Source organism: Furipterus horrens, unplaced genomic scaffold (genome assembly GCF_987537825.1).
Source record: "Furipterus horrens unplaced genomic scaffold, mFurHor1.1.pri manual_scaffold_7, whole genome shotgun sequence".
NCBI lineage: Eukaryota > Metazoa > Chordata > Mammalia > Chiroptera > Furipteridae > Furipterus > Furipterus horrens.
The window spans coordinates 88,847,044-88,860,458 of record NW_028327177.1 but is presented as its reverse complement, the minus strand read 5'-3'; the positions used below and the strand labels follow the sequence as shown (position 1 = coordinate 88,860,458).

At 46.1% G+C, this 13,415-nt stretch overlaps 1 protein-coding gene across 2 annotated transcripts in view; it reads left to right on the top strand.

The window, feature by feature from the left end:
* PTPRG (protein tyrosine phosphatase receptor type G) overlaps nt 1–13,415 on the top strand; it is a 721,348-nt gene that overhangs the window by 613,797 nt on the left and 94,136 nt on the right. For both annotated transcript variants that reach the window (XM_090283906.1, XM_090283905.1), the window contains exons 9-10: nt 7,792–7,976; nt 10,969–11,077. In XM_090283906.1, coding sequence (XP_090140032.1) covers nt 7,792–7,976; nt 10,969–11,077 — 294 coding nt within the window. The remainder of the gene's footprint in view (nt 1–7,791; nt 7,977–10,968; nt 11,078–13,415) is intronic.

Genomic DNA, 13,415 nt, shown 5'->3' with positions numbered 1-13,415 from the left:
GCGGGATCCTACTTTCATTTCCTCCCTCTTGGTTCTGGCATCCTAGCCCTGCACATTCCCTTCCAGGAGATTTTGGGCAGGGTTGGGGAGGGAGCACCAAGATTCCAGGTTTGAAGTCCTACATGGTTTGCTTTGGGATGTTTTGTGTTTACCTAGACCTCTTTGATAGAGCCCTTCAAAAAGAGAAATCCTTTCCTGAGGCCATATCTTTGGAAAGTCCCCCTAAACGACCCCATATTAAAGGGTTCTTGAGCTGAGCTGGGGAGTTACAGAAAAGACAGGCATTTAAGCTGTCTGAGGCGAGGCTCATGGCTCTATTCCACTTGAGTCCTTTTCTTCTGCTGTGGGAGGAGATAGTGTCCCACTCTCTCACCTGTCCAGTCCCTGGGGGGAGTCACACACCCACTCACCTAGCCCAGCCCGGGCTGGTCCCTGGACACCGCCCTGTGTGGTGTATGATGTCACACCTACCCCTACGCCGCGGCCTGCCCCCCCCCCCCCCCCCCGTCCCATTTCTGTTGACAAGCATTGTGAAACAGTGAATCGGCGCCAAATTACTGTGTTTGAGCCGTGCTGTCTCTTTGACTTCTGACCGATAATTGGCCTGTTGGTGCCTGGGAGACCTTCAGCTCCAAATAGTTTAAGGCACTTGGAAATTACACTGACTTCACATGGATCACATTAGTTTAATGCCCAAAGTGAAGAGAAGTGTAGTGGGGGCGGGGGACCCTATTATGTCCTTGTGGAACCACTGAGACTATATCCTTGACATTGATTTAGAGTCAGAGGACGTTGGGTGCTATGCTAGAAACCTCTTCATTATTAACGAAGTCTGGACCATAATTAAAGATGGATCAGAATGAAGGCAGAAATTCTCAGGCTGGCATGAGCATCGTCCAGGAGGCCGGTGGAAAACAATCAGACAGCAGTGGGAACGTAACCAGGCCTGAGCGGGGAAGGCTGATGCTGGGAGCACTTCGCAAGGGAGATCTGTTTAGAGAACCAGCCGGGTGTGGGGCTCCGGCAGTGTGCCTGTGATGGGGTGCCTGGTGCTCATTCAGACTAGGGGCCAGTCCTGTGGGTGAGGCAAGTGGGTAAAGGCAGTCAGTGGGACGTGGTGGGGACTGAGACAAATGAGAGCACCCAACCCAGCCTGAAGCTGCTCTGCTGCTCCCAGGAACCACGGCCACGTGTGGATGCAGGTCTGGTGTAAAAATCCAGCTTTATGTGTAAAATATACCAATTTTTAAAATGCCGTGTGGGCCCAGCAGCCCGTCTCTGTTCGTGCCGTCAGCCTCAGGCCCACTGATCTGCTATTCTCACCCCACACCCATGGGGGGGTATTACTGGGGACTGGCCACTCGTTTTACAGGTAGGAATACAAGGGGTCTGCATGGGTTTGACTCCAAAGCCCACACTTGTTTATACCAGTTTTTCCAAACAGAGAGAGGTTTTACTTGAAAGAAGGATTTCCATCACTGAAAAAGCAGGCAGAACTCAGAAGTGCAAGGTACACTGGTATGCTCTCTTCTTATTTTCGTGGTTTGTGCAGGGCGCCTGTTCATCTCGCGTCCCCCCTGTCACTGAGCACACTGGAGTGTTGTCGCCTCCATAGACCAAAGGTTCTTTCTTCTTTTTCTAAGTATATTTTACTAATTATGTTGTTACAGGAGTCCCAATTTCTTTTCCCTTTGCTCCCCTCCGCCCAGTACCCCCCTTCCCTCCAACAATCTCACCCTCCTTAGTTCATGTCCATGGGTCATGCATATAAGTTTTTTAGCTTCACCCTTTCCTATGTTATTCGTAACTACCCCCTATTTTGTACCTACCAATTATGCTTCTTAGTCTCTGCACCATTTCCCCATTTCTCCCTCATCCGTCTCCCAGCTGATAATCCTACAAATGATCCCTGTACCTATGATTCTGTTCCCGTTCTGGTTGTTTGCTTGGTTTGTTTTTATTTTTTAGATTTATTTGTTGATAATGGTGAGTTTGTTGTTATTTTAATGTTCATAGTTTTGATCCTCTTTTTCTTAAATAAGTCCCTATAATTATGGCTTGGTGATGATGAACTCCTTTACCTTGTCTGGGAAGCACTTCATCTGCCCTTCCATTCTAAGTGATAGCTTTGCTGGATAGAGAAATCTTGGTTGTAGGTCCTTGCTTTTCATTACTTTGACTACTTCTGGCCAGCCCCTTCTTGAATGCAAAGTTTCTTCTGAGAAATCAGCTGATAGTCTTATAGGCACCCCATTTGTAGGTAACTCTCTTCTTTTCTCTTGCTGCTTCTAAGATTCTCTCTTTATCTTTCACCTTTGGCATTTTAATTATGATGTGTCTTGGTGTGGTCCTCTTTGGGTGCAACTTGTTTGGGACTGTCTTGTGCATCCTGGACTTGTATGTATTTCCTTTTTCAAATTAGGAAAGTTTTTCTTTATTTTTTCAAGTAAGTTTTCAATTTCTTGCCAGAGCACCCCTGTGATTCAGATGTTGGCACATTTACAGTTGTCCCAGAGGTTCCTAAGCCTCTCTTCAATTTTTCAATTTTTCAATTTTTGTTTCTTCATTCTGTACTGGTTGACTGTTTATTTGCTCCTCATTTTCCAAATCATTGAGTTGAACCCTGGTTTCCTTCCCTTCACCATTGGTTTTGTGTGGATTTTCCTCCGTCTCACCTAGCACAGGCTTCGCTTCTTTCCTTCAGTGTTTGCCGTACTTAAGTATATCTGTCAAGCCTGTGAGCATCTTTATCACCAGTGTTTTGAACTCTGCAACTGTTAGGTTGGCTATCTCATCTGTTAGATTTGCTATCTCTTTTTCACTTAGTTCTATTTCTGGAGTATTGATCTGTTCTTTAATTTGGGCCATACTTCCCTGTCTCAACTTGACAGCCTCCTATGTTTGCCTCTGTGTCTTAGGTAGAGCTGCTGCACCTGTTATGTTGTAAGGGGCGGAGCCTTAGGGATTCATCAGTGGTGCTGGGTGTGGGGGAGGGGTCTGAGAGGGAACAATGCTGCTTGCTCAGCACTTGGCCCTTTTCCAGGCACTTTTCCCACTTTGTATGGGACTGGCGCTTCTCTAGCTATTGCCCTGGCCATTGTTCCCAGGGTGGGTGGGTCTGCAGAAGTTCTAGGACTGTGAGGTCCCTCTAAACAAACGAACTCTACTGAGAGACCAGCAGTTTCTTCCTCTGCCCCAACCCACACTGGTTTTCACAGTCAGAAGCAATGAGGCTTTATTTTCCCCAGCGCTGGAACCATGAGCTGCGGGGTCTGGTCTGGTGCTGGGAGTGCTCCCCAGGCGTCCCTCCCTACATTTTTTTTTTTAAATGTGTGACTGTGCTTTCTGTTGGTGGGCCACAGCCACTGTTGCTTCCCCCACTGACACACTATACACCCTCTCTGCCCCTCCTACCTGTCTGGATGAGTATTTCTTCTTTATATATTTGTTTGTTGGACTTCCATGCAGCTCTATTTTCTGTAACTTCTTGTTGTCTCCAGTTTTCCAAGTGCTCTTTCTGATTAGCAAATGTCTCCTTGCTGAAGGTGTGAGGTGAAAGCTGGGGACAGACCACTCCCACAGATTGGAGGCTCCTGAATGTGAGTCCAGGGATGGATGTGTAGTTCTGATTTTGTAGAAGAGAAATTTATCAGTGGTCCTAACTAAAGACCAACATACCTTCTCTTCTTTCAGGGGACACCTGAGGCCCGTGCAGGCAAAGGGGAAAAGCCTGGTGCTCGCCCTGGAGTGGTCACAGCTCAGTCAGAGGGGCAGAGAACAGACCTCTGAGGGGAAGTCTGATGAAGCTGCATTGTTCAGTGGGTGAGGGGTGGCTGCCAGAGACAAGTGAGGAAGATGGAAAGCCATGAACTTGGAGACAGGAAGGGGCCATGTCCTCCAGACCTGTGGACCCCAGCGAGGTCAAGGAATGTATTCTGTCAGCAAGCATCCCTGCATGGAGCCAGTTCTCTGCATTGAGCCAGTTCTGTGCCATGTCCTGCTTTGGCAACAGGGATAATATAACAGACAAGACAGAAAAGGTGCCAACCTCAGGGAGTTCACATTTCTAGCAGGGGAGTTTGGTTATTTATTACAAATAGTCAGTGAAGTCAATAATGCCGTTCCATGCAGCATCACATGGAAGGATCTCAGCTGCGTGGAGGGGCAGGCCGCAGGCTGTGCTGAGGGCAGAATTCAGTGCTAAGGACATGAGTTTCAGGTAAAGGTTTGGGCTCCGTTTATCTTCTAGGTCTGGGGTCAGCAAACCACTGCCTGGGCCGCTTTGTGCTTCAGAGGCACAGTTGAGTATTTGTGACAGAGGCTGTTTGGCCCACAAAATGGAAAATATTTACTATCTGATGCTTGACAGGAAAAGTTTGCCCATCCTGTTCTTAAGCCTCCTGATGCTCTGCAAATGCCTCCTCCAAGTCTGGTGGAGGGAGGTGGCAGAAGAGAAGTTTCTGTTCCACCTGCTCTTCCCATAGGCCTGGATGCACCTCCTCCGCCTGTGGATTCCTGGCCCACAGGTCTGATCAGTCATCTGGGACGGGCTTGGTTCTGTGGAAGCCCCTGGGTTACTGAATTCCTGTCCCGGTGGGTCGTCCTGTTAGAGGGACAGCAGACCTGCCTCCTGTGTGAGCCTAACTCAGTACTTTCTGGTAAATTGAGACAGTAGAATTCTGCACCTTTATTCAAAGCAGGGATACCAAGCTCCATCAATTGACAAGGAAATTATTTCCACAACTTACTGGGTAAAACACAAGAGCAGCAATGAAATTTCACTGCAGTGTTACAATGCACCATACCCCATTTACAGCAGATTGAATGTATGTGCTTTTACGTATGTATCGGAATGCTGACTGCCCAGAAAGTTAACAATACTTATCTCTGGGTGCTGGAATTTTGGGTGATTTTTTAAAAACTTTCTTTTTACTTTTTTTGTACTACTTGAGTTTCTTTTTTAAAACATTAACATGAGTCATCTTAATCAGCAAAGAAAACCCAGCTGTTTTAATTTCAAAGGAAATGTAAGAATGGTTGTGTCTGCATGTGGGTGGTAGAATTATTTATGTGGTGATGATGTAACCGTTAGAGATAACGTGCATCCCCATACAGCTCACTGCTAATTAGAACGGGGGGGGGGGGGGTGAAGGCCTCAGAATTAGGAGCGTATAATAGATCAGAATATGGTAAGAAGTGAGGAAAAGTGTAGAAGTCAGGGCTTCATACACGGTCGTCATTGTGAGAGACAGGAGCTTCCAATATATAAATCTTGGTTCATTGTTGGCATTTGAAAAGATGGGGGCGTGGGTCTTTTCCTGACTCCCCTCGCCTCTGTGCTGTCTTGAGAAACTAGAAGTTTTAAACTATTTTAAATGGTATGTTAGCGCCACCTAGTGTCCACACTGTCATTTCACCCCCTGTGTCTCCGTTGAAGCCTCCCTACAGACTCTGTTTGATGTCCCTGCTCTGGTGGCATTTGTGCGGCAGGCAGTGCGTGATGTCGATGCCTCGAGGTGCTTCGGGGCTGTGGGAATGCCTCATTAATTTTTTCCTTCCTCCCTGTCGTACTCACACAAAGCAGATCTCTCCGACTGCAGCATGATTTGGCAGTTGAAGAGCGAAAGGATGCCTCCCTGTCAGAACCAATCTCCTCTCTTCTTCAGCAGCCAGCTCTTTAGAGCAGGGAAGCATCCTGCTCCGCAGGGTGGCCTGGGGCTTGGGGCTCCTGGGGATGTTGACTGTGGTGGGCTCCTGGGAGACGCCACCACCGCACCATGGTCCCTGGCTCACCTCCAGTGTGGCTCAGCTCCTCCACTCACTCTTAACTGCATGTCTAGGACCTGCTAGTCTCCCCCCCCCCCCCCCCCCCTCTGGTCTACAGGCAGCTGGCCATCTGCAGCACCTCCTCCACTCCCGGACCCTCCGGGGTCTGTGCTCTGCGCCTCTCAAGGGATCTTTGTAAAGTGCAGGCCTGCTGTGTCTTCCTCTGTTCAAATCTTTCCAGTGGCTTCTGAGTGCTCTTAGGATAAGGACCAGAATTTTCAGCTGGGTCTCTGTGACCTCCCACTCAGCTACATTCGGCACTGTTTTTTCCTTCCGCCTCTTTCTCTGTGCCTTGATCCAGCCCCGCTGGCTTCCTTTCAGCCCCTTGGTCTGCCATTCTCTCTTCCCTTGACACCTACCTAGTCAGTTTCCTCAGCTCTCAGCTTTCAGTGTGTCTTCTGCAGGTCTCCCCTGGGCCCATAGCCTGCATCACACCCTCCTAGACTGTACCTTTCCACCCAGCTCATCCAGATGAGTAATGTCAGCACTACGTGCGCGATCCTTTGGTAAATCCCCGTCTACCCATTTAGATCAGTGGTTTTTGGCCATGGGCGGAATGTCCGCCCAAGGGGCATTTGGCATTACTAGGGACATTTTTGGTGGCTATAATTGGGGTGGGTGTGCTACTGGCATCTAGTGGGTGGAGGCCAGGGATGCTGCTAAACAACACACAGGACAGCCTCTCCAAGAGCAGAGTAGTTTGGCCCAAGAAGTCAGTAATACACAGGTTGAGAAACCTGGCCCCAGACTTTGAGCCCAGTGGAGGCAGGAACCCTGCAAAAGCACATTTGGAAGCCTGAAGTGTTGCCCCTAAAGGCTGATTTGATATTCTCAGCCCTTTCATAGATAGATGTAGACCCACCATGTCCCTTCAAACCTGCCGACCACAAGCAATAAAAAGGAGGGTGAGCCTGACTTTTCCTTATGCCCCACATCGGGATAATTGTTACATGAGGTCCTGCTGGGTCAGAGAAAGTCACCTGCCTTTTTTTTTTTTATGCCTCTGCTTTAAACTTATTTAACATCTCATTTTAAATTGTATTTCTTTATGCTCTTAGCTATTTACAGTAGAATTTGATTTACAGTTTTATTTCATTGGGATACCCACAAGTCAAATGTCCTGGCTTATATAAAAAAGGCATCAAGGAAAAAAGGCCAGATGACTATACTAGATTAAAAGAGCTAAAGTCTTATAATACTGAAATACAACTCTGATAAGGGGAAATAGCTATAAACAATCTTTCAGAGACAATTGGGCAAATTTGAATATGGACTGTGCATCAGATAGCATTATTGAGTGAATGTTTGTTTTCTTAGGTGTAATAGTGGTATTAGGGTGTTTGTCTTAGTCCAGGTTGCTATAACAAATTACCATAGGCTTATAAACAACAGAAATTTATTTTTTACAGTCTTGGAGGCTGGGAAGGTCCCGGCAGGTTCACTGTTTTGTGAGAACCCACCTCCTGGTTCATGAATGTCCTCATGTGACAAAGGGGCAGGGAGCTCTCTGGGGTCTCCTTTAAAAAGACAGGAATCCTCTCCATGAGGGCTCTACCCTCATGACCTAATCGCCTCCCAAAGACCCCATCTCCTAACAACATCACCATTTGGGATTAGGTTTTAACATGTGAATTTGGGGAGACAAAATATCCAGTCTCTTGAAATCACATGGTAGAATATCCTTATTCTTAGGTGATGCAGAGTTGAGTATTAAGGAGTGAAGTGTCATGATGTTCACAACTTGCTTCTGACAGTTTAGCAGGAAAAGAGTTGTATGTGTGTAGAAAGAGGGGTAGGGGAAGGAGAGATGTGGCAAAATGTTCACAGTAGGCAGATTTAGGTGAAGGGAGTGTGGGTGTTGTGTGTACCCACTACTGTGTCACGTGGTTGAGGTTGGGCTCTAAGAGCAGCCAGTGAATGGTGTGCAGCGCCGGGAGCCCCCTGAGCTGGCGGTTGTGTCTTCAGTCTGCAGCTCTCCGCCCGTCCACATGAAGGTGCAGCCTCTGAACCAGACAGCGCTGCAGGTGTCCTGGAGCCAGCCGGAGGCCATCTACCACCCACCCATCATGAACTACATGATCTCCTACAGCTGGACCAAGAATGAAGATGAGAAGGAGAAGACATTTACAAAGGACAGCGACAAAGACTTGGTAAAAATCAGGGTGCTTGCTGCCCTTTCAGTTAGACAAGGGGTCCCCGTTGTGTTGCTCTACCAGGCACTGCAGGCGGGCTTTCTCTGTGTCACCCCAAGCTCGTGCTGCCACCGGCTGTGCCTCAGTACGCTGGCTCTCAGTGTGAACTGCGGCTGGAGCCCATCTGTATTTGATTCACCCTCACGCTGACTGATTAGCATCACCTGGAAAAGCTAGTAATTTCTTTATAATTGGGCCCTTGGAAACTACTCTTGTCTTATGTTGTTTTAAAAACAGAAAGCTTCTGTTATGCCCTTTTCACCTTATAGGGTTATTGGGAATATTAAGTGTTCTATGAATGTGCAGCAGGTTCTGGCACGTGGTAAGCACTGTGTGACTACTAGCTGTTATTGCCACAATTATCCCTCCTCTTCCTCTTCCCTCCTGCTACAGTCACCGCCACGTGCGGCCGTCACTGTCCCCACGCTCCCTTTGCCACATCTGATCTGCCTCACACATTTCTACCTTCTAGATCCCTGTGACCATGCCATTTTTAACCACTGTTCTCAGACACTATGATAACTGACCTTATTTTGAGCTCTACATGCCCAATTCCACGTCTCATTTTAAAATTTGCATAAATGTTTAGTGGCCAACACCCAACAAAGCCCTTCAGAGCAGATGTTTGTGGAAGCCATCCTCTTTCCCTGTAAAAGCAAGCCCTTCAACAAGCACAAGCCTTTAAGTCTGTGCGTAGAAACTGAAAGTGACACAGTTGGGTTTGAAAGCCTTTGCTTTTTTTGTTAATCAAAGGAAGGCTTTGAAATAATGAAATCTATAATTGTATATGCACATGAAAAACGCAGTCACACAGAGTGGGATTCTTAATGATAGTTATCACTTTTTTTCTCCCAACACAGAATCCCCAGGGCCCATTCAATCTGTTATAGAATAATACTTTTTGTGTTTCTTTAGATGAATATTCTTTTACTTCATTTCCATTTATATTTTCAATTTACCTACTAGACATTGTTATCTGGGTCACATTAGGGAATGATGAGCTTCATGAAATCAGAGAGGAATTGACTGAAAGTTACCCAAGGTTATGATGTATTTTAACCTTTCTCTGTCACTGTTGGAAGTGCATAAGGGATTTCTCTCTTTCTGAAGTAAAGATGGCTGCATTAATCAGCAGAAACTGTGTAGGCGCTTAGGCATATTTTTTGTTCTAAGTGAAAAATAATTAAACATGCAAAGATGAATAGATACAGTCTTGGAGTGAATTCTAATAAATCCCTGCGTAGATGAAGCGCAGATTTTGCTCTGAACAGAAGACAGGGTCAGAGGTTTAGAGAATGAGGCATAAATTATTTTCAGAGAAAGAGAACAATGTAAGGAAAAAAATGCTTTGACAGCAAGTTCTTTTTTGTAAGAATTTCTAGGGGTGGTTAGTTTCTTTTGGGACACACGAAATTAATTTTCTTAATTCCTCAGGAAGTCAAGCGTGCTGTCTTAATGGCAGCAAAACTGTTCTCTAACTGATGGTTACTGTGGCCCAGAAACATAAAAGTAATATTTAACATTGCTGCTACATTTATTTTCCAGTTTACATGCTTTTTCCACATCCTCACTGCAAACCTGTGGGGCAGATGGTACTACTACCTTCTCCAAAAAAGATAAGTGAGGCTTAAAGTTAAATAATGTGATCCCAACCTGCTGCTGTCAACAGAAAGCCCTTTTCTAGGCAGTGGAAGCAGGTGTGGCCACAATAACATTTTAATGCCCAGTCAGAGGTTTTCAACAGGTGCAGTGGGAAACCTACTCACTGGTTAGGCTCCCAGGGCTACTTTTTATACTTGGCTGCGGATATACATTTTAGTGACAAGACATTTCATCTGTTAGGGAAGTCTTTGAAATCAATTGCGTTTGTTGTTTCTTCAAAAAGCAAGAGGTGTCTTATTTTTAGGTACTTTTTTATCATTTTTAAAGACTCCTGGAATAAAGCTTTGAGAAATGGGGACCTGGATTTGGCGGGTGTCTGATGAAGGGATTGGCAAATGTTTTCTAGAAAAGTCCAGATAGTAAAGATTTTAGTGTTTATGGGACATAAGATCACTATGGCAACAACTCAAACCTGCTGTTGTAGGGTGAATGCTGCCATAGATCAGCTGTAAAGGGATGGACATGGCTGTGTGCCAAGAAAACTATTTACAAACAGACAGAGGGCCAGATGTGACCTGTGAGCTGGAGCTGGCCTGTCCTGTGTTAGACCAGGGCCAGTCTTTCTGTTGCATGATGTGGGCTACGCGGGAACAAGGTTTACCTGGCCTGCATTGTCTAGCTTTCACAAGAACCCTGTGAGGTAGCTCTTTCTTTCCCCACTTTACACAGGAAGGTAGCAGAAGCTAAAAAACATTGAGCACCTTGCTGAGAATTACAGCTGTGAGTGTGAAAAGGCCACATTTCACTTTGTCTGACATCTAGCCAGGTGTCCTTCCTAGCCCCATGCCCCGTTTTACCCCATGGTCGAGATACAATGAGGCCTTAAAACCACAAAGAAACAGACATGCAAGGATCTTGTTTGATGTTTTAAACTCTGCATGGCTCTGGAAATCCCGGACACTTGATAATTCTAGAGGCTGTCTAGGGTAGATTAATTATAGTCTGTAAGTTGTAATAGTGATTAAATAAGTCCAAGACTTGTGAGTATAAAGAGGGCCGAACACATGGTCCAAGCCACAGTCAAGACTATGAGTCCAGACTGATTTTGTTGCCTCTTCTCCTGCACATTTCAATGTTAAAACCAGAATCGTAGGCAAGGTTATTTCTGACCACCCTTCCCTTGCAAAGCAAGCCTTTTGGTCAGTGGGAGAGCAAGATGTCTCTCGGGTTGTAACATCAGACACCGGAAACCTGAAAGTGATATTGAACATTACTTTAGGTTTGGCTTTAGAAGGTGAGTGTGTGCTAGCCTTCAAACCTGTTCACTGCTTCTCTCCTTCACCTACAGAAAGCCACCATTAGCCACGTCTCGCCTGACAGCCTTTACCTGTTCCGTGTCCAGGCCGTGTGTCGGAATGACATGCGCAGTGACTTCAGCCAGACAATGCTCTTTCAAGGTAAGCCAGGAGTGCCCCGAGCCCTGCCTCCTGATACTCTGTCTTTTTCCTGCTCAGCTGCTCAGACAAAAGGAAACAGGCCTAGCTTAAGAACATGGGGCTTTAAATCGCACCGAGAAGCCTCAGGAATTTAAGCCTGTCTTTCAGATTTGGGGAGTTCATAGGCCAGAGGAGAAGAAGAGCAAAGTAGTGATTTTTATTATTGTTGTTGTTGTTACTGTTACTGTTATTTTCCAACTCTGGGAACCAGGTGTTTGTCTAGTGCTGTGTCAGATCACAGAGTCCCTTCCTGGTCATGCTGTGGAATATCTGCTTGGATCTCTAGCATGATTCAAGAACTAAAACCCAAGAAGGTACAGTTCACCCTTCCAACTGGCAAGTCACACAAACATCCCCCAGTTTGTGGGGTCCCTGAGCTTCTTGAGAAATACATATTTGTTTCTGCTGATTAGGAATGGCAGGAAGTTCTAGGGCCAGGACAAGGGTGAGGCAAGAGAGGCATTCAGAATTTAAAGGGGTGCAAAAAACTTGGTGATTAAGACACGTGATATTTTAATGGGATATTTTTTTAAAGGAAAATCTATTTTTAAAATTTATAAACAACATAGAATCTGCTCAGTCTTCCTTGTCCTAACCCAGTGATTTTCAACTTGTGTGCCATAAGAATTTTTAAAACATGCGATACCTGACAACTTAGTCAGGGACACTGACATCTTTTCCCTTAGATTGTCAAATAAAAAAAATTACGCCAGCAAACACAACAGTAGCCATCCTGTGTAAATGAAACAAAATTATACCTATTTTGTGGTCAGATCAGGGACAAACATATTTTATGTGTGCTGTAGCATTTTAGTGATTAGTTGATGTGTGCCATGAGATGAGAAAGTTGAAAATTGCTGCCCTAATCCAACTCCAGTCCTAGTTCCAATAAAACTTTATTTGCAATGAGACCATCAGCCTGCCAGCCGTAGGCGTGGCCTTGCTCTGTGACATGCGCCGAGATCAGCACAGAGGGGCCAGGGTATCGACTTGCTCTGTCAGACCGAGGTTCTCCCTGCTGAGGCTGTCTTCTTCCTGGGTCCTCAGTTTCAGGGCAGCAGACCTACAGGCCAGTGGTTCTTCAGCTTCTTGAGTTATGTATCTAATGAAGGCCTTTCCCTAGAAAATGCCACAACTGGGCGTACACCTTTAGGGGCCCTGTGAAGCCTGCAAGACCAGCGGCAGCATGTTGACGGGAGCCTGAGAAATGCACATTCGTGGGCCCTCCCAGATCAGTGGCCTCGGACTCTCCGTGGGTGGCGCCCGGGATCTGAGTGTTACCTTCACAGCCCGGGTGACTGGGCTGCACATTTCAAAGCTGAGAACTCCTGGTTGAGAACTGGGGCTCTGAAAGGAGGGCCCCAAGGTTGAGTCCTGGCTGAACTTAGTATTTCTGCAATTCTGAGGATGTTTATTAATTTTTATAAACTTCAATTTCAGTCAAAAATGTGGTTGTATTAATAGTACCAACCTCAGAGGGTGCTTACAGAGTGACTTGTGGTGCTGAATGTTAAGTAATCCACATAGTGTCTGGTACCGACAGCCCCTTACTATTAGGTTTGATTTAAAAAGTAATAAATGATGAAGCCAGCGTAAGAAGCCCTCCCAAGGATCCCTTCCAGCTTCACACATTCGCAGTTAGTATTTAAATATTCTTTGCTAATATTCACACTATCTCATCCTTCCATTTAAACTAATTGAAATTAGCATGCTGGGGTTTCTTCTTTTCACAAATAAATCTTGCTCGTCGTGCCCACCTGTGCTCTGAGCAGATTGCCCCCTTTGCCTGTGTTGAGAAGGGACTGTGGGCCGAGGCCAGGTCCATGCTGGCCCAGGAGCGAGAGGAACAGTGGGCCAGAGGGGGCTCCGGCTGAGGCCCGGGCCCTGGAGCCGTGGACACGTACATCACGACCAGGTCTTCACATGCTCCGACCGGGAGCCTGGAATCCACAGAACTGCCTTTCCTGATTAATAGCCCCCTGAGCTTGCTGGCTTCTGCATGGACTTTGAAAAATTAAATGTTTATAATGTAATATAATTCAAAAAGGCCTTGTCAGCTATAAATTCTAAGCATGGAATATTTAAAACATCTGAACACAGTGACTTGTTGAAAATGGCTGGTGTCTCCTTTGTAGACTTTCTCTCTTCAGAGACAGACAGGGGTATTCTCACTCTGTGTATTGATGTTTGTCCTCATGTGCTGGCAAAAGGCATAGACCCTTTGCTCCTTCCCACAGTGGCTTTAGCATCTTCCCTACAGCATCCAGGAGGCAGTGTAAAAACTTAACTTACTGGAGGT